The sequence below is a fragment of the Crinia signifera genome, chromosome 2 (genome assembly GCF_055691185.1).
Source record: "Crinia signifera chromosome 2, ASM5569118v1, whole genome shotgun sequence".
Classification (NCBI taxonomy): Eukaryota; Metazoa; Chordata; class Amphibia; order Anura; family Myobatrachidae; genus Crinia; species Crinia signifera.
This window is the reverse complement of record NC_139218.1, coordinates 73,372,542-73,394,703: the sequence shown is the minus strand read 5'-3', so window position 1 is coordinate 73,394,703 and position 22,162 is coordinate 73,372,542. Positions and strand designations below refer to the sequence as shown.

Here is a 22,162-nt window from a genome sequence, read left to right as displayed (position 1 = left end):
ATTTCAACTTTTTTATTTATTCAGTATTGGTCATTTGCAGGACTATATCTTACTTCTGGTGCTAAGTCTACTCCTAGTGCTCACCATTCAGGATATGTGGCATTTCTTGGACCACTGCTTTCCCAGGCAACAAAGCACCACAGTAAGCAGAATTGACATTAAGTCTTTTTTACAAAGCACTGGATGTTATATTTGCCAGAAAAAACTCAAACGTGTCTTCATACTGCTGGGGGTATATTCAGGGGCATAACTAGAACTTTGTGGGTCCCATAGCAACATTTTTGAAGGGCCCCCCAAATCAGGTTTCCACTAGAGTGGGTATGTAGCAGCGATGATTCGTGAGGTAAGAGACAGATTTACACACACACCAGAGCCAGATTAAGGTCTAAATGGGCCTGGAGCTGAAAATTATCAAGGGCCTCTTATGCGCAATAATAGGGGTTGTGGCCAGCACCTAATAATGTGGGGGTCGTGACCAGTGTTCTGGTTGGGTGGTCTGCTCATGGGTGTGTCTGTATTTGTGTAAATACTTTCCACTAATTATATATGCCTGGAAAAGGCTGGGGCTGGCATAGGAAAAATGCAGGGAGATATATTGGCGGGTGCCCTCCAAAGGTGCACCCACAGGATGCAGATGTCCTAAGATATATGCAGGGTGAGGCGGCATTCCAGTCATGAAAATAAAATTGAAAGCCGAAAACTTGGTAGACAACATTTTAGCACCTTTTATGTGGTCACCTAAGTTCACTACACCATATACCCTTATACAAATCATGCAACACAATAGTAACCCCCTCAGGGGCTGGCTGGCAACTTTTAGCCTAGGGGGCAAGTCCAGAGCACTGGCCCATAATCAGCCAAGTCACCGTCGGAAGGAATGCTTTTGCGCGCCGTAGGCGCGCCGAAAAATTAGGGGCATGGCCTATCATAAGGGGCGTTGCCTGTACCATGATTGTATTGTGTACCTGCAGATTGCACATTTTAGCGAACCTTGTAATACCCATTACACATAAAGCCACATGCCGTAATGCCAATTACACATTATGCTGAACACCATGATGCCAGTTACACATTACGCCCAACACTGCGATGCTAATTACTCAATACACCGCACACTGTGATGCTAATTACACATTATGCTGCACACCTTGATGCCCATTACACCCCATACTGTGATGGCAATTACCCAATGCTCCCCACACCGTAATGTCCATTACGCCCCATACCATGATGCCCATTACACCGCACAATGTGATGTCCACAGTGCCAGATTTGCCCCCACAGTGCAAGATATTCCGCCACAGTACCAAATACACATATGCCCCCACAGTGCCAGACACAAATGCCGCCACAGTGCCAGATATTCTGCCACAGTGCCAAATACGCATATTCCTCCACAGTGCCAGATATGCCCCCAGAGTGCCAGAGACACATATGCCCCCACAGTGCCAGAGACACATATGCCCCCACAGTGCCAGAGACACATATGCCCCCACAGTGCCAAATACACATATGCCCCCACAGTGCCAGACACATATGCCCCCACAGTGCCAGATACACATATGTCCCCACAGTGCCAGATACACATATGCCCCCACAGTGCCAGATACACATATGCCCCCACAGCATACCTCCCAACTTTCAAAGTTGGGAGGTCGGGACGTCCGCGCGGCAAAGCCGCGCGCGCTCCCGAAAAGGGGGCGCGGCCTCGCGGAAAGGGGGCGTGGCCTCGCGGGGTGACGCGAAATTCGGCCACGCCCCCGTTTTCGCCGCTCGTCGGCGCTGAATAGACGCTGTGCGCATGCGCACAGCGTCTATTCTCGGGAAGCTGGGGGGGCTCCCAACTGTCCCCCCCCCACCGCGGGACAATGGCGGCCCCGGGCGGGACGCGGGAACGTCCCCGAATATCGGGACGTTCCCGCGGGAATCGGGACAGTTGGGAGGTATGCCACAGTGCCAGATACACATATGCCCCCACAGTGCCAAATACACATATGCCCCCACAGTGACAGATACACATATGCCCCCACAGTGCCAAATACACATATGCCCCACTGTGCCAGATACACATATGCCCCCACAGTGCCAGATATGCCCCCCACAGTGCCAGATACACATATGCCCCCACACAGTGCCAGATATGCCCCCACACAGTGCCAGATATGCCCCCACACAGTGCCAGATATGCCCCCACACAGTGACAGAAACACATATGCTGGGGTGAGGGAGGGGGGGGGGGGAGAGCGCTTACCCACTCGCTAGCTGCGGGCCGTGCTGCGGCTGGATCAGCTTCTCCAGCCCTCCTGCGCTGGCCGCGGCTTCCAGAACACGGCCGCGGCTACAGGAAAATGGCCGCCGGCCTCCTGCACTGAGAACATGTCCTCAGTGCAGGGGGCCGGCGGCCATTTTCCTGTAGCGGCGGCCGTGTTCTGTAAGCCGCGGCCAGTGCAGGAGGGCTGGAGAAGCTGATCCAGCCGCAGCACGGCCCGCAGCCAGTGGGTGGGTAAGCGGCCCGGGGGGCATATGGCACTCTGCCCCCCGGCCCAGCCCGCCCCTGAACCCCCTTATATTGTACTTGCCTCTTATACATTATGCCACATGGAATGAGCCAAAATTCACACTATGGCACATGGATTGAGTAAAAATTCATGTTATTGCCACACAGATTAAGGCAAAATTCACATTTTACCAAATGGATTGAGCCAAAATACACATTATACCAGGCATGACCAAACAGTGACCCTCCAGCTGTTTTGAAACTACATGTCCCAGCATGCCTTGACATAGTTTTAGCATTCCCTAATAGCAAAACTGTGGCAATGCATGATGGGACTTGTAGTTTCACAACAGCTGGAGGGCCATAGTTTGGACATGCCTGCACTCTACCAAACAGATTGAGCAATAATGCACAATATGCTTCATAAACAGGGACATTGCGCGCCTTTGGCGCGCATTAAAAATTTACACCATAATGCCCATTACATGTTAAGCCACACACCATAATGTTCATTACGTATTATGCAAAACACCATAATGCCTATTAAAAATGATGCTATATAAGTGCTGCTTACCTACATGCTCATTGCCAGGGGTTCCATGCTCATTGCCAGGGGTTCCATGCTCATTGCCATGTGGGATTACATGCTCATTGCCAAAGGGGAATACATGCTCATGGTAACTGGGGGCCAGCCGCCACCGAGCAGAAATGACAGCCGGGCAGAGAGCAGGGGGCTGCCCAGCTGTATTCAGAGCACTGCAGGTCCCGGCTATTTGAAATAATACCCCTTTCATACCAGGAAATGCAGGCACTTATCCAGGAATTTGGTCCCAGGATCATGCAGGGACATTCCTGGACTGGCCCCTTTTACACCAACCTAGTCCCTGCATTTTCTGGTGTGAGGGGGAGAGAAAAGCACCCCTGCCCCCCTGTAAACAACCAGCTATATCTTCGGAACAAACTGACCCATTTACATGTAGGCTTCGAATGATTTTGGTCCCGTGAAACTGGGCCATTTGGTTCCAGAGAAATCTGTCCTCAAACAACATGAACAGCCATGACATTACATTTCAGAAATGAAAAGAAATTGGTTTACCCGCAATATCTCTAGAACCAATGAATCCATATGGACCAGGTATCAGATTGAAGGCCCAGCGATTTGGGTTCGACTGAGATCAACCTCGAGCTTCTGTGATGCCACGGGGCCATTGGAACCGGGTGGAGGTCGGAATTAGCGGGTCCCATGTTATCCTAAGGGGAAAACATTCCAGGTTTGCATGTCGGTATCTCCGGTTCCCGGGGGGCTAGCCTTGCGGGGCTGGGCTTGTTGGAAAGCCCTGGCCCTCAGCTACAAAATGGGCCTATTTGGAGAGTGGGCCTGGAGCTGTAGCTCCATCAGGCCCATTGTTAATCCGGCCCTGACACACACTTATAAACTCGAAGGTTCATGTGGACATTTTACACAGGTGCAGCATTATATACTGCTGGCAATCTGGTGAGCCTCGATAGGAAATTTGCAGGAAGGTAAGGCAGTGTCTCACCTGTCAATCTTTTGTCTCTAAAAATAGTTTTAAAAAATTCAAAAAATATATGTATCATATCTCCTTTGTATATGTCTTATAATTTTTAGAGACAAAATGCTGAAGTCTGACAGGAGAGGATCTGGCTCAGATGTCTGCACCTCACTGGTAGAGCGTGTGTCGGACATGAGGTGTGGATAGTGTAGTGTGATTAGACAGAGAGTGGCAGCAGGGATATAGGGGTGCATTTATCATTATATAGAGATGCCGGCGTGATGACATCGCCGGGCATCACATTGCGGTATCATGTGATACCGCCTGGATGTATCAATTTGAGGGCGCAAAAGCCCTGACCCGGAAACCAGGGGGTCTGCGCATGCGTGGTTATGCGCTGACCCCCGCCGACCTCGGGCAGTACGATGTGTAGCCATAGGCTACAATGGGCTATCGCCATCCCAGAATGACGATAGCCCAGGGATGCAAAGCCGGGCTGCCCGATGTTGATACATTGGGCAGCTTCGCATCCCCCATAGAAACCTATGGGGGATGCAGCCGGCAGCGCTGCAGGGGGGATCGGAGATTCCTGCTGCGGTCCCCTTTAATACATTTCAGTGATACTTAATATTTGCGGTTAACCCCTGGGATTTAGCCGCAAATCTTACTTGATAAATGGGCCCCATAGGCCCTTATTCAGATCTGATTGCAGTAGACGTTTGTTCTCAAAATGGGCAAAACCATGAGCACTGCAGGTGGGGCAGATGTAACGTGCAGAGAGAGTTACATTTGGGTGGGGTGTGTTGAAACTCAAATCTAAATTGCAGTCAGTATTTACCCTGCACAGAAACAAAATAACTCAGACAAATCTAACACACTCTATACATGTTACATCTGCCCCACCTGCAGTGCACATGGTTTTGCCCATTTTTAGAACAAATTTGTACTGCGATCAGATCTGAAAAAGAGCCATAGATTCAGAGGAAGCAGAGAGAGAGGCAGCGGGGACCTAAAGACAGACACTCCTTTCACGTTGCACATATAACCCAGGTCAGATCCAGGTTATTGCTGAGTTGACCCGGGGCAATGTAAAAGCAACACAGTCAATAACCCGGGTTGAATAACCCAGTATTTCAACCCGGGAAAAAAGAAGGGTTCTACACAGGTCAGACCCGGGTTATTGTGAATTTAAAACTGCACATCCAGGTTATTTCCTTGCTCTGAGTAAAGAGTGCTGATTGGTTTCAGTTTCCAGTCAGCTGAGGCCTGCAGACCTCACTGCACAGTGAGGACAAGCATAAAAAAATGCAGCATTCTCCATTCTGCAACATTTCTGCAAAGCAAGCTACATAAAGGCCCTGATTCAATCGCAAAGGAGAATTCCTTCTCAAATGGACAAAATCATGTGCACAGCAGATGTAACATGTGCAGAGAGAATTAGATTTGGGTGGGGTTTTACTTCAAAGTGAGATCTATATTGCAGTGTAAAAATAAAGCAGTCAGTATTTTCCCTGCACAGAAACAAAATAACTCACCAATATCTAAATCTCTTTGCACATGTTACATCTGCCCCACCTGCAGTGCACATGGTTTTGTCCATTTTTGCCTTTGTGAGTGAACCAGAATAAGGGCCCAAGTTCTTAAATGCAGAATATCCGGAGAAAAGAATACTCGGCACTCCACGGTCTCATTCAAAAAGATATTTTAAGGTGCATAGAATATCATGTAGCCATAAACATGGTCAACGTTTCAAGGCGACCCGCTTTTTCTTCAGAACATGTGCCACGTTGTCCCCAACAGCAGGTGCACTGCAATGCTCTTTTGGAAGAGCAAAAGTTACACTTGGATCCAGCTGTGAACCACACAGCTGCTGCTACTGTGCATGCAGGTGTTCTTGCAGGTCTTGGAGCCCGGAGGCATGAGTCTCTATTGCCTCTGGGAGTTATACCTCTGTTCCTATACCTTTCCATAAAAAGTGTCTAATTTTCTGGATTCTATTTTGGTTAGTGGCTTATTTCTGACATGGGATCAGAGTCCTCCTCTCTGGAGACTGATAGGCTAACAAGATGCATGGATTGTATCAATCATTTTAAAAGTATACGAAGTATCTGTAACAATGGTTACTGTCTTACAGCTCAGATTTCGCCCTGTCCTTCTGTGTTCCCAGAGAAGTTGGATGTGGTTGCACAGCCTGGATCATCTATATTACTGCCATGTAACTTCCCTGTAGAGCAGCTCCAGCAGATGAAAGATATTGGCAGTGCTGTGCTCTGGATAAGAAATGACAGCGAGCATATAGTGGAAATAAATTTTTTGGGAAAAACATCTTTTTGGAAAAAATATCACACTCGTTTTCTTACGTTCCCTTCTGTGGCTGCAATGGGCAATTTTTCTCTGCTCATAGAAAATACAGGTACAGACGACGCTGGTGCCTACCACTGCAAACTGTATCATGGAAAAGATTGTGTTGCTGGACACAGAGTGTATGAAGTAGATCTAGTGACCGCAGGTAAGATTGCAGAGAAGACTTTCTCAGTTGTGCCTACTGAGCAGAATATTGCTGAATGCACATTGCAGAGAAGTGTATGTGACATTGTGTATGTGTCTGTTTTATGTGGTGTTGCCCTTATGTACCTAGCTGTCAATAAACTATCATTCTGGTCAGATATACTTGTAGGCAGCAGTCTAGGTCACCAGGACCAGGGTCCTAATTAATTCCATTTTGTCATTGGCCGCACTGCTAATAAAAGAAGCTTGTTCTTCATCCAGACATCCGAAGGCAGTATTGAAGGATGTTCTTAAAGTGAAGATGGCTATGGTGATGTTACCATGTAAATTACTGCTAAAATCTTTTATCTACATTATGCTAATATGCCATCTCGGCAGCGTGAGAGCTGCATGTGGCCATCTTCAGAGTCTTCCTAACATCCCCCAAGCTGAAGTCTCCTGTATACTTTACATCATTACATCATTACAGTATATGACTAAATCAAACATGTAGGGCCAAATGTAATAGGGTGAGAGTAGTGCCAGATTAAGTGTCTTATGGGCCTGGAGCTGAGGGGCCTAAAACCCATACGGTCTAAAGAAACATTGCTCGCCAACGGCGCACAGTGCAAAAAAGGGATGTGATATCACAAGGAAAAGGGTATGGTCACACAGTAGTACCCCCAATTCTAATTACACCAGAGTAGCACAATCTTCTTGTCAGCAGAATGTACTATATAATAAATGTTTAATAAATAAATAGCAGTGACACATACTGTATACACATGTTAATGCCAGTGGTAGCAGAGCCACTTATATACATATAAATGTCTGTGGTAGCCGTGCCACTTATACTTTAATAATGATCACAGTAGCAGTGTTACTTATACTCAGAATCTAGGCCATGGTAGCAGTGTTGCTTCCACCCATAATAAACCCCACAGTAGCAGTGCCGCTTACACAAAATAAATGCCCACGGTACCAGTGATGCTTATACACATAATAAATGCCCACTATAACAGAACCATTTATATGCACTAATCTCTGATATATTTAGCTACATGTGTCAATCATTCTGGGAGTGTGTATAACGCTGGGCGGGGTCACACATGAAACTCCACCTCCCACCCAGCATTATACACACAGCCCACAGATAATACACAGATGTGGCTAAAATATGAGAGCCTGCCCAGCTGCACACTAACCAGCGCTACACCTATTTTGTCATCAAGCACCACCGCCACTTACATATTACAAACCAGTGGCATCACCCTGTCCCGGAAGTTTCGCAGGGAACACAGGGCAAATGCAGCAGACACACATTCTCGTGGGAACTGCTGAGAGACCACGCTCCGCACAGTGCTGTGGAGTGCGCCCGATGCCTGCTACCCCCTGCAGCCACGACCGCCAAGCTTTCACTTCCCTCACAGCCACAAAGCCGCCTACTATCTCCGCACTGCCCGAAGTGCCGCTACCACCCCCTCCAGCCGCGACCGCCAAGCTCCCACTCCCCTCACAGCCGCAAAGCCACCTACTACCTCCGCAGTGCCGCTACCCTGACACCCGCCACTGCACTCGACTCTCCGCCACCGCCTGTTACCTCAGCACCCGCAAGCACTCCCGGTACCCTCACACCAGCCACTGGCCGGAGACCTGCTGCCTGCGCACCTGACAGGATCTCTTACTATACCACCAACGCATAACAGGTACAATTTTTAAAATAATACACTATTCCACCAACGACCACACTGTATGTGTGTGTGTGTATATATATATATATATATATATATATATATATTCTCGAGCTGGAACAGCACTCCTTGTCAGGATCAAATAGTAGGTGCCTTCCACGGGAGCCCCAGTGCAGGGATTCCAATAAAAATATCGATACCAGACTGCACTCAAATAATACACGTTAAGACAGTCCAAATATTGGTCAACGTTTCGAAGCCTTTAATGTATTCGCTTCTTCATCAGGACATAAACAAGTGAACAGATATTACAAGAATTTATACATACCAGCACCATCACGTTTCCCGGTCCCAGCGTTCACGCTCCGGCGCCAGTCTCTGACGTCACACGCCAATGGCCCGTGCGTCAGACTGCCGCGCTCCTGCTGTTGCCATGGAAACACATACACCACAATACAATGCGCTGAATTCCCGTATTAACGGGCTACATCACAAATATCACCTTGAAAAATAAAACGGTATTTACAGTGCGGTACACAAAGATCAGTATCAACATAGCTCACTGTCTACAGCAGGAATAGACACGGTTCTACTTTGAGGAATATATAGGTTTCCCAAATCGCGTCTATCCAAAAACTAGCAACAAGTTTCGAAATAGTTAAAATATAAGCAAAAAATTGTTGTCATCAATACATATTGGCAAATGGAACAACTATGACACATGTAAACATTTTACAAAAATACATGTAATCCCGCGGTTTCATTAAGCCCGTGTGGAGTCAGTGTATTTAACCTCTGAATCCACTCGGCTTCTCTTCTAACCAATGCTAGGGGACAATTTCCTCTCCTGATGTTCTTGGGAATGTGATCAATTATAATATATCTCAACATAGGAATCGTGTGTTTAGCTTGGAGAAAATGACGGGCCACAGGCTGGTCACTGTGACCCTTCTCCAAAGCTTTTTTAATTGCTGACCTGTGACCCGCCATTCTCTCCCTAAGGGTTCTCTCTGTCTTCCCTATATAGTGGAGACCACACGGGCATGTGATCATATATATGATGAATTTTGTCATACATGACACCCTGTGTCTAATAAGGTAGTGTCTGCCACTAAAGGGATGAGTAAAGCTATCAGCTGCGGTCAGTGCTCTGCAAGTGGTGCAGTTGAGGCAGCAAAAACAGCCTGGTTTACCTACCAGAAATTGTTCACTGCTGGTGGTTTGAAGTTTAGCTACATCAGTCTTCACTACCCAGTCTCGTATATTACGCCCACGCGTATAGCATGGCATAATATCTGCGTTTTCTAGATGCAGTGACTTATCTGTACTGACCATTTTTCAGTGCTTTTTGGCTATCCGATTAATCTCTGGGCTAATCCTACTGAAATGGTTACCCCATGGTAACCGGTATCTCTCAGAGTCATGCTCAGTTTTGTTATTATAGGTCAACAGACTCTCCCTTGGGACAGCCATCGCCTTAGTCTTAGCCGAGTTAAGAGTAGTCCAGGAATAGCCACGCACTGCAAATTTTTGAGCCATTAAATCAATTTGTCTCGACTTCCGCTTCCGGCTGCATGGGAGAAGCAGCCTGACACCGCAGCTCCGTGTAGATCCCGTCCACCGTGCACACAGGGGACACCCTCCGTCCCCGAACACAACAATCTCCTGCCCGACGACCCCCAGAACACTTTGAGCTCCCTGAAGATTTGCCACCTTCTCTCCCAAAAGAGCAGGACGCGCGAAGAGACCTGTGACGTCACCCGCTACCCGGCGCCATTACACGGAGGCGCACGACAAACTCCATAGGCACAGGTACCCAGCCTCCTGCCCTCCTGCCCTCCTGCCCGACGGACTCCCAGAACACCTGGAGCCCCACGCAGACCCGCTAACTTCTCCTGCAAAGAAACAGGAGAAGTGAGGAGACCAGTGACGTCACCCGCTACCCGGCGCCATTACGCGGAGGTGCACGAAAGGATCCAAAGACACAGATACTGGGAAATGCAGAACACACGTCCCATCTGAATTAGCTGCCTCATAGATAAGCTGGACACAGATCCAGCCCACAGCAGCCGCAGCTCCCAGGGAAGGCGTCCCTTGTGCGCTCCGGCGCCATCTTGACCCAGCTTCCACGGAGAGGACTGACATCCCGCTAAGGTACGGGGAAAACTGGGGTTGCCTCTCCCACATCACGGAGACAACCACAAATCACAAAGGGTCACTAAATATCCTCCCTGTTATTTCCAAGCTGCAATGCTACTCCCTCCCAGGAGATAGGGTATAAAAAAAAAAAATCCCTAGATAACACGCATATTCTCCTATTGGAGTTTACCTACTTCAGCCTAACAAAGAAAGACTTCATCTTCCCACCACTCCCTTACCCCCTACAGTTAAGTCTCAGAGCTATATTCAGGATCACTCCCCCCCCCCCCCTCCACCACAATATCAACCACAGGATATTATCACCCTTATCCACTGAGGCCCTCTCATCTGCACCTACTATAGATGGAGCAGTCCCTCCCTGCAGGGAAACAGAACAGGCATACCCCGACCAGAAACGAAAAGCGCAGGGTTGACCACACCATGTCACCAGAAGGAGAAGAACACATATCCCCCCTCTCCCCTGCTTCCAAGAAGACAGTGACAACTGCAGGCGACCCTGATATACCGCAAAACCGCAGAGATCTCGACTCCCCAGTCACCTATAGAGACATTGTCGAAGCCATAAAGTCCACTATGACCCCCCTCTTATCCAATGCGGTCCAAGAAATTTCCCAACAACTACAGCAACTCACCACCAGAGTTTCCACAAATGAAAACACGCTGGGAGCTGTCTCGCATGATCTGCATATAGTCCAAAAAGACATCATCAGATTACAAAAAGATAACTACCAACTGTGGAATAAAGTGGACGAGATGGAGATCGATCGCGGAGGAATAATATCAGAGTAGTCGGCCTCCCAGAAGAAATTAAAGGTCCCGCTTTAGAGGACTTTGTCTCCAAAAAACTACCTGAGCTGTTAGGCATCACAGCTGAGTGTAAGGACCTAGTGGTGGAAAGGGTTCATCGACTAGGATACATACCCAAGCACAATGACCCCAGACCAAGACCTGTTTTGTTTCGCTGCCTAAATTATCTTCATAAAGTTGCCTTCTGGAGGGCCTCCCGCAAAGTCCAGACCCTAATGTGGGAAGGCAAGAGATTGCGTTTATTCCAAGACTTCTCCGTCGAACTGTCCAAACAAAGGAAAGCATTCTCACCCATTTGCACTCATTTAGTGGAGCAAAAAGTTAAGTTCGCACTAATGTATCCTGCTCGTCTGAGGATTTTCGTAGAAGACACTCATTATGACTTTTCCGACCCAGATGACGCTAAAGGATTCCTCAGAGAAAAACTTTCCACAATGACCGTAGATATTTCTGATAAATGATCTGAGTGGGCAATGAGGAATTTAAAATCCTTCGGCTCTTCCTACTTATGAAAAGTTTCAATGGGAGATATAATTTGTCAGCTGTAGTGTTAAGGTCTTGAAATAACCCCCCCACTTAACCCTACCCTCACCACTCTCCTTTATACCTCCCCCCCCCTCCTTCTTCTCACCACCTCTTCCATCCCCCTCCTTCCCCCCTACCCGTTGTTCATAATTGGTCCTGGGGGCATCACATTTCTTACTATAGGGAGCATGCGCCCCTTTATCATTATAGGATATAGGGCAGAGAGAGCTTATAAAAAAAAAAAAAAAAGGGAATATACCTAGAGTAACTTCCCCCCATGCTCCGTAATTGCATTGATATCGTGAACCAGGTTATTAGGTTCACTAATTTGTTAATTAAAATTTACTGTTTTCAGCGGAAAGTCCATGTTCTAGACTGTTTCCTAAGTGCGTGGATCGCACTACTCTGTGTTAGATGTTTCTTTTCACCCCTGTCTCGTGCATATTTGTTTTCCCCTATGTGTCTTTCCCCAATGTTTCTACAGGAATCCAGAGGCAACACAGCAGAGAGAGAGCTCCACGTCAGACCGATGTCTCACACCCCTGTCCATTCAGACACCCATGACTGAAATTAAAATCGGATGCCTCAATGTGGGAGGTCTCCACTCTCCGGCCAAACGCCGTAAGGTATTAGTATACTTGCAAAAACACGCACTAGACATTGCATGCCTCCAAGAAACACATTTAACACCCCCGGAAATATTGAAACTTCAAATGTTGAAGTGGAGAGTTTTAGCCTCAGCCCCATATAATTCCAAATCAAGAGGCATTGTGATACTGGTTTCTAGATCCCTACCGATTGAGGTCACCTCGGTACAGGCTGACACAGAAGGCAGATTTCTTATAGTAGAAGTTAAAATTAATGGCAAGCCACACGTCATAAGTTCAATATATGCACCTAACACATATTCAAAAATCTTTTTTAAAAAAATCATTAAAATGCTTACCCCACACATAACCTCACCCCTAATTCTGTGCGGAGATTTTAACCTCACGGCCCACCCAACTCTAGATCGATCTAATATACATAGTAAAATTAGAAACTCCCCTAGAATAAATATACCCTTTCTTGCACAAAGTCTGCAGCTCACAGACGTTTGGAGAGATCTTCATCCAACCCATAGAGAATACTCTTGTTTGTCGGCAGCGCATCATACCTTTTCACGTATAGACTTTATACTAGTCTCTACTAACCTAATACCCCAAATCACGGATGCAAAAATACACCCCATCATCTTATCAGACCATGCTCTACTACACGTCTCCCTACAAACCTCCAAAGAATTTTCTCCCCATAGAACCTGGAAGTTTCCCGCCCACCTCACCAAATCCCTCCACTTCCGGGAACAGATAACAAAAACGTGGGAAGAATTCCACTCCACACATGAGGATTGCCTAGCAACCAATCCCACCCTCTATTGGATGACTGCTAAATCGGTCATGAGGGGTGCAATCATGAAATTTGAAAAAGAACAGAGAAAACGCCTGTCTCAAGCATACAAAACAGCCCAGAAAGATCTGGAAGATTCTTACTCCACATATCTTAAAACCCAGACACATACACACAAATCCAAATACTTACAGGCAAAATCATCAGTAGAGGACATCCTACAAACCATGACAGATAAAAGACAGTTCATTGCCAATTACAAATACCATAAACTAGGCAACAAAACAGGTAAACTCCTTTCCACTATTTTAAATTCTACACGCCCTCCTATGATAGTTCACCACCTAAAAAAAACAAATGGAGAACTCACTACCTCCAATGCGCAGATTACTCAAGTTATGTCAGACTTCTATAAAAACATATACTCCAATCAAGCATCTTCGTCTAACGCCCCTAACACAGACCACAGCAATACTTCCTACCCACAGGCCCCAGACCTATGGGAAAATTTACACTACCCACAGCTACCAGACGAATTGACACAAAACCTAACAAACCCTATCACAGAAACTGAGGTACTCGGGGCAATAAAAGCCTTAAAATCAGCCAAAGCGCCAGGCCCAGATGGGTTCTCAGGCGACTTTTATAAAATGCACCCAGATAAAGTAGCCCCCATCCTCACATCAGTTTTCAACTCTATACTAATGAACAGACAAATTCCCCAATACTTCAACTCTGCGATCATCAAACTAATCCCCAAACCAGGAAGAGACCTAACCCTTCCAGGGTCTTACTGCCCGATCTCGTTGCTGAACTGCAACTACAAGTTGCTGACTAAGATACTGGCGGACAGACTAAACCCCATTCTTCCTCATATAATCCACCGGGACCAGACCGGCTTCATTTCTGGCCGTCACTCAGTCAGAAATGTGAGGAAAGTGTTAGCAGTCACACAGCAATTCATATCACAAAACTTAGATAACATTCCCAAACTATTACTAACAGTAGATGCTGAAAAAGCATTTGATATGGTGAAATGGACACATCTCTACCACACCATGTCTAAATTTGGTATTCCACACCAATTTACCACCTTTCTTCAAACTCTATATAAAAATCCTACATCCCAAATAGCCTGCAATGGCTTCTTATCCCCTCCATTTGAAGTTCAAAGAGGAACGAGGCAGGGTTGCCCCCTGTCACCGCTCCTTTTTGCAATTGCCATGGAGCCCCTCACCATAGCCTTAAGATCGTCTCAGGACTACAAAGGTATAAATGTCCGACATGAAGAACTTAAACTAGCTCTATTCGCTGATGATCTTCTCTTATTCATCTCGGACCCACTATCATCCATCCCAGCTGTAATGTCCTTAATAAATTCCTTTGGCCCTATATCGGGATACAAAATAAATGTAGACAAAACAGAAATCATGCCCCTCACTCCATTTACCTCGGAATTAGCCACCCACCCCATCATTACACAATTCAAAACTCAACCCGACAGTATAAAATATCTAGGTATAACTATAACCAAGAACCCAAACTCTATGTATAAAGCAAATTTCACTCCGCTAATTAATAAAATATCCTCACAACTAGAGCTATGGACGAAACTCCCGATCTCACTGCTAGGCAGAGCAGCAACCCTTAAAAGCATTATTTTCCCAAAATTTTTTTACAAGCTACAAATGATCCCAGCCATCATCCCAAACGCAGACCTATGTCTTCTAGAGAAACTAATGTCTAAATTTCTGTGGGCTGGGAAAAAACCCAGAATGTCCCTTAACAAACTAATGCGTGCCAAACCACAAGGGGGCCTCAAAATCCCAAACTTTCTATTCTATTCCTGTTCGATTCATTTTCGATACATCGCAGACTGGATGTACAATAATACCACATATACAGATCCTAGCTTAGAGGAGAATATTTTTCACCCCTACTCCCCTAGCGCTTTACTACATTCTCCAATATCCAAAATACCCCAACACATACAACATCATATTCTGTTCAGAGGTACATATAATGCATGGTCCCTGATCAACCGAAAACTCCAAAGAGACCCTCATGTCTCTCCTTTTATCCCAATATGGGGGAACCCCAGTTTTCCACCCTCCCTGACCAGTTCTCAGTACAAAGAGTGGCAACGCAAAGGCCTAGACATTGCTACCAAACTTTTTGATCCTGGGGGAACCCTTTTCACATTCCAGACGCTTCTGGAGAAATATGATCTAAGAAAGACCCAATTTTATATGTATTAACACGCCACTTTGTTAATTCAATATCCACTCTTATCCTAACTCCTAGAAACCCCGATCCTTTAGAACAAACATTCATGACATTACACCATACCAGATTTAAAACATCCTTCATATATGACGTGCTGCTCGCCAAAATACCAGATACTGCACTGGACTCACTATACCTTTCATGGAGCAGAGACATACCTGAGGTGACCTCACCAGAGGTGCTGTTCAAGCCATATCCGAAGGCCTTGCAAATTTTACAATCATCCTACCTACAAGAGGTACACTTCAAAACTATACATCGCCTCTATATAGCCCCCGCTCAATGCAAACACATGGCTGCTGAAGCCACGGGCGAATGCTGTAAATGCAGAATGAGTAATGCAAAATTTCTGCACTGCATCTGGGCATGTACGAAAATACTGAGGTTTTGGCGAAAAACTCTCCACTACATAAACACACTCTTGAACATTCAACTAAAACCAGACAAACTCGCTTGCCTTTGTCTTAATTTCCAAAATTGGAATATAACTCCACCAGCCTCAAAATACACACCTCTTATCATCATAATTCTGACAGTAGCAAAAAAAATTATCCTTTCACATTGGATATCCCCCACTTCCCCAACATTAAGTGAACTTAAGAGCAAACTCTTTCAGATTCTTCTATTTGACAAACGCTCACTGATGCTCAATTTATATGAAAATGTAGAAGCTTTTATCAATAAATGGAGACCGTTTATAGAATCCCTAGAAATAACCCAAAGATCACAGGTTTTGTTATCTATAGACGAATTACACTAAACACATTAAGAGATACCGGCCTGTGGAGCTCAACCTCAACTCTCTTCGAAGATGAAAGCCGCAGAATCCTTCCTAATTTCCTCCCCCCCCCTTCCTCCCTCCCACCATGTCTGTCTTGCGTCTCTGAATTGATCAATAGATATTAGTTGGCTTTTCTAAGTTTTATACACCAGATGTTTATTTCTAAAAATGATATACAGGAATTTCTCATTGTAGATCAACGATATATCTAGTTCAATAATTAACTGCAATGGGGAAAGAAGGTACATCTCCTCGAAGTTTATTGGTTTCTTACTCGAAATATCTTAAACGCTACTCAGTAGTCTAAAGATATTATAATCTGTTATGTACAGCTCAAAGCACATTGGACCTGATCCCTGATTGTTCTATTGCGGATTTGTACCATCTTGTATTATATCTACATATACATGTATACGAATGTTCTATTTGTACTCAATTTTTTTCTTGAGAAAATAAAAAACCTTTTAAATCAAATCAATTTGTCTCTCAGCCTCATCACGATCACTACAAACACGGCGTACTCGCACAAACTGCGAGTACGGCAACCCGTATTTGAGCGAACGTGGATGACAGCTGTTGGCATGTAAAAGCGTGTTGCGATCAGTCTCCTTGGAATGTAGCGATGTGACAATACGCCCCTGATCTATCACCACCTTAACATCCAGGAAACTCACACACCTGTTGTCAACAGTAAAGGTCAATTTAACTGGGCTGCTAGTGGAATTATGATGTTCAATCACAGTGGTAAAGCTAGCTGCATCCCCCTGCCAGATCATAAACAGGTCGTCAATAAATCTGGTGTATAACACCACACACTGGGAGATATTGGGATCTGAGAAAAAAATGTCCCTTTCCACCATTTGCATAAAAGCATTCGCGTAGGACGGTGCGAAATTACTACCCATCGCACACCCACTTCTCTGTATGTAAAAAGCATCATCATACAGGAAGTAGTTGTGCGTGAGTACAAGTTCCAGTAAATCACCGAAAAATTGCACATCAGGACCTTGATACTGATCACTATGTTCAATGAGACGACGCACTGCCTGTATCCCACCAACATTGGGGATGATGGTATATAGGCTAGTGACGTCAATGCTACACAAAATGCAACCCTCTGGTAAACTATCAATTTCAGCTAATTTATTCAAGAAAGCGGTAGTATCCATGAGATGGTCAGGACAAGCCTGTATGCATGGCTGCAATATAGCGTCTATAAAGGTTGACACGTTCTGGAACAATGAACCCCTGGCCGCTATGATAGGGCGACCAGGGGGATTGTCCAGACGCTTGTGAATTTTCGGCAATGTATACAGAAGGGGTATGACGGGATGAGATACTATTAATGCATTGCTCAATTCAACTGTAATAATCCCATCAAATACCGCCCTCTGCAACATTGTCGCAAGCTTTTTGGCAAACACATCAGTAGGATCAGAATCCAAACGCCCATATACATTATTATCAGCAAGCTGTTTTTCAATTTCTAACTTGTATTCAGACACATCCTGAACCACAACGGCCCCGCCTTTATCGGCTGGCCTAATGATTATATTAGTGTAGGATGGCAAATCCTTTAATGCTTTAAATTCATTTTTGGTCAGATTGTGTCTAGATACTCCGTATTACTAGTACTAGTGTTAGGAAGAACCTCACTCCTAACTTCAGAATCAAGCATCCTCATCTAAATTTTAATTGTGGGATTATAAGAGACAGGATCAAACACAGATTTTGCTTGCAAACGTTTAAGTTGAGGAGGAATAACATTTACAACAGTCAGTACCCACAGAACTGGACTGTTTCCCCAAATGCTCCCTCAATTTTAACTGTCTATTAACTTATATCTCTCAATGTCCCACTTTAAAGGGTCAAAGTCCACCGTAGGCACAAAGGATAGTCCAAGGCTCGACACGCTCTTCTCATCCTCCGATAATACCTGTGTAGACAGATTGTACACTATCTCCTGAGAGGCAGTCTGCCCTTTTACCTTGTCCTCTTGCTCTGGCCGCCACGGCGCATCCTGTACCTCTTGCGGTGTAGAACCCCAGTCTCGTGCGCACCCCAGTCTCGTGCGCACTGGTTGTGGGATGTTCATAAGATGAATCAGCAAAGGCACCAAATTTACGCTGTTTATAATTTCTTCTGGGTTGTGCTCGATTGTTATTATATCCCCCTTGGATCCACATATACACACGATTTTACTCATAGTCCAGATTGACCTTTTCCAGTTTCTGTCTCTTGAACTGGATTAAGTCACGTTTATAACATGCCACTTGCTTATCAAGCCTCTCCAACCAACCAGCACCAGTATCCACAATAAAAGTCTCTTTATGCTGCGTTTCAAAAGTCTTAATGTGGTCTTGAGCTATCTCAAGCTCCCTCCCGGACTCCTCAATAACGAGCAGCATGAGATCCATGCTACATTTATTTACCACTGCCATCCATTTCTTAAAAAAAGACACACGATTCCTATGTTGAGATATATTATAATTGATCACATTCCCAAGAACATCAGGAGAGGAAATCGTCCCCTAGCATTGGTTAGAAGAGAAGCCGAGTGGATTCAGAGGTTAAATACACTGACTTCACACGGGCTTAATGAAACCGCGGGATTACATGTATTTTTGTAAAATGTTTACATGTGTCATAGTTGTTCCATTTGCCAATATGTATTGATGACAACTATTTTTTGCTTATATTTTAACTATTTCGAAGCTTGTTGCTAGTTTTTGGATAGACGCGATTTGGGAAACCTATATATTCCTCAAAGTAGAACCTAATCGAAAATAGAACCGTGTCTATTCCTGCTGTAGACAGTGAGCTATGTTGATACTGATCTTTGTGTGCCGCACTGTAAATACCGTTTTATTTTTCAAGGTGATATTTGTTATGTAGCCCGTTAATACGGGAATTCAGCGCATTTTATTGTGGTGTATGTGTTTCCATGGCAACAGCAGGAGCTCGGCGCGGCAGTCTGACGCACGGGCCATTGGCGTGTGACGTCAGAGACTGGTGCCGGAGCGTGAACACTGGGACCGGGAAACGTGATGGTGCTGGTATGTATAAATTCTTGTAATATCTGTTCACTTGTTTATGTCCTGATGAAGAAGCGAATACATTAAAGGCTTCAAAAATGTTGACCAATATTTGGACCATCATAACGTGCCGCCTGGTATTGATATTTATATATATATATATATATATATATATATAAAAGTGGGTGATGACCCCAAGTGCGCCACAAATGAGCAGCTACTCTATAAGTCACCCCTGTTAGCGGGAGACAAAACAAAGAAATGTAGACACCAAGATATAGAGAGCGCTAAGTTATGTTCCACCACCTGGTTAGAGTGTGATTTTACACCGCATATAACAATGTATACAACTTGATATTAAAAAAATCTTTTGTTAAAAAGTTTTTCTCTTTAAAATTTCATAGACATATTCTTTCAGTTCTTTCAAGATGCCAAAAACTAAACCAACACGTTTCGCCTTTCACAAAGGCTTCATCAGGGTTTTTTTTATATACATGTGCACGAAAAAGAACAGTATAGAATCAATCACTGATGGAAGTGTCGGTTTTAGTAAGACTTCCCACAATCAAGCATAGAGAGAAATTTATCCCACAATCTGATGGAGAGGTCTTTCCTACTATTAGCTAGCAGAGAACTGATATCGGGTAATCAATACCTTGAGGAGACTTCTACCTAGTGAGACTTCCACCAGACAGGTGGCTCCTCCAGAGGCGAACAGACAGATATTATTTCCGCATCATTCTTCAAGTTTTATATTAGAAAATGTACTCTCTTATCTCCTCTAATTTGATATTTTCAGGGGATAGTATCCCACAATTTGAAAAATGGAGGTGCTACCTACTACTTAATTATAGACACACATCATAAACAAGAAAAGGTAAGCATAATGTAAGTGCACTGAAAGTCTAATAATGACTCATAAAATTTAACTTTTAATAATTTTAATAAAAATGGTAAAATATTAAAACATAGTAGAAAGAAATAAAGAACAGAAAATATTAGATTTAAAATATAAATGACCACAGCTCAACCACGACCTCAATTTGCAGGGTTAAATTGTCCCTGTATGTTTTTAATGTGTTGTAATAAGACATTTTCTCTCTGAGTGTTGTGTCAGATAGCTACTCTTTTGTATTATTTCTGTTACAAAAAGATTGTATCTTTTTTGTTTGTGATCACTATCATTAAGGTTGAATAATTCTTCTACGTTTAATACAGATGGAGCATGTTTCATCTTTGGCCGGCATTCACCAGACCCCTTGTGCTGGCGAGCGCCGGTGAGAGAGACTCACACACACGCGCGTCCCAGTCTCTCGACGGTGGCGATGCGGGTACCTGCCCGTCTCTGCTTCAGGGAGACGGGCAGGGTTAGGGGGGACGGCGGGGCGGCGAGGGGCACAGGGGGAGGCGGCGGGGACCCGGGACAAGGTCCGTTGCCACGGGGCGCGTGAGCATCTCGTGCGCGTGTGCGCCCCTGGCTGGAGCCGGCCGCTGGCGGGGCTGCTGATAAAAAAACGCCAGCCCTGCAAAGTTAAGACCGGCTCCATCTGTACATCTTAAATAATGTTTTTATAGATACAGTCTGTGTCCAAGTACTTGTTACACTGTTTGTGTTTTTCTGATTAAACGTGTTTATTGTATCACCGTGTGTCTGGTGTCCACACTTATAACAGATGCGTATATTGGTTCACAGATATGTTCATGAATTATCATTTGTAATTTTTTCAACAGTAATAGTATGTCTTAAACAATTGAGAAATGCTGATATTCAGGAATAGATTCTCCCTATATCAGCATATACTGTAAATCTCTTAGATCTACAGCATGTGCTGTTATTATACCCCAATATTGCAGTTGCAGGCGCGATGTAACTGTTTAAGTCCATTATGCAGCAGTGTCTATTCCCATAACTGGCTACTGAGCTGTGTCAAATAACTGGTTATTATTACTGGGTGCTGCCCTCTATAACCATTTTACACAGCCCATATATTGGACATTCAATGTATATAGTCCAATACTGCTATCTCAGCCCGTATTGCGGCTATGTGTGAATGCCGCTAATACATGTGCTGTGGGCTTATCTCTGCGGCTAGTCTCCAGAGGCGTCCACAGAGGAGACCTGCACATGCGCATATTTGCTTATACGCATATCTTCACCATCAAACTCCCCATACGAACGTACAAGGGAGTTCATTAATCAGAATCACCCCCTTGGCCCGTAAGTTGAATTTATTGCCTGCACATGAGTAGTATGAATAGCAATTTCCTGAGCATTCATACGCACTGAGCTCTAGCCCTGATTCAGACCCGCTCGCTAAGCAGCATTCTATCGCTGCATAGCAAGCGGGTAAACATCACCCGCCGGGGAGAAAACACTGACCCCCCTAATGTTTGCGTGCAAATGGATGTGAACACTAACACATCCATTTCATATGCGGGCGTACGGGCAATAAATCATTCGATGGTCACTATCCGTCAAATGATTTTTATTTACCTGTTCACAAATAAAAGTCAGTCTAGGCTGATATGGCCTATTACTGGGCGAGCGCTGACGCCATGTGATGTCAGGCACCAGCCCCATCCAGGCTTCAATGTGCCTGTGTTCGCATGGGGATGCCCACATTTTCTACCCACTCCACGGGAATGCCTCGGGCGAGAGTGATACTCACCAAAGGCGTTCGCACAGCGGGTCTGCACATGTGTATTTCCACCACTATGCATACGCAGACCCACAACACCGTTCCCGGACCGAACTCGCTATTATGCGAGTAAACCTGAATCACCCCCTCTGTGGACCTTATTCTGGTCCGATTGCTCTCTCGTTTGTTCGCACGGGCGGAGCGATGTTTTGCGTCTACGAATGCGCAACTGCATTTTTGCACATGTGCAGAGACCAGGTGCGAACAGGCATGGCACATTTGCCCCCAACAGTGCGCGTGGGACGATGGTGGATAGATGCACCCATGGGAATGCCCAGGGTTTCATAGGCG

At 45.2% G+C, this 22,162-nt stretch overlaps 1 protein-coding gene across 1 annotated transcript in view; it reads left to right on the top strand.

Annotated features, from left to right (window-relative positions):
* Positions 1 to 22,162, top strand: part of LOC146058763 (uncharacterized) — a 45,343-nt gene that overhangs the window by 14,369 nt on the left and 8,812 nt on the right. Inside the window, exon 2 of the mRNA XM_083170994.1 lies at positions 6,146 to 6,520. Coding sequence (XP_083027120.1) covers positions 6,146 to 6,520 — 375 coding nt within the window. The remainder of the gene's footprint in view (positions 1 to 6,145; positions 6,521 to 22,162) is intronic.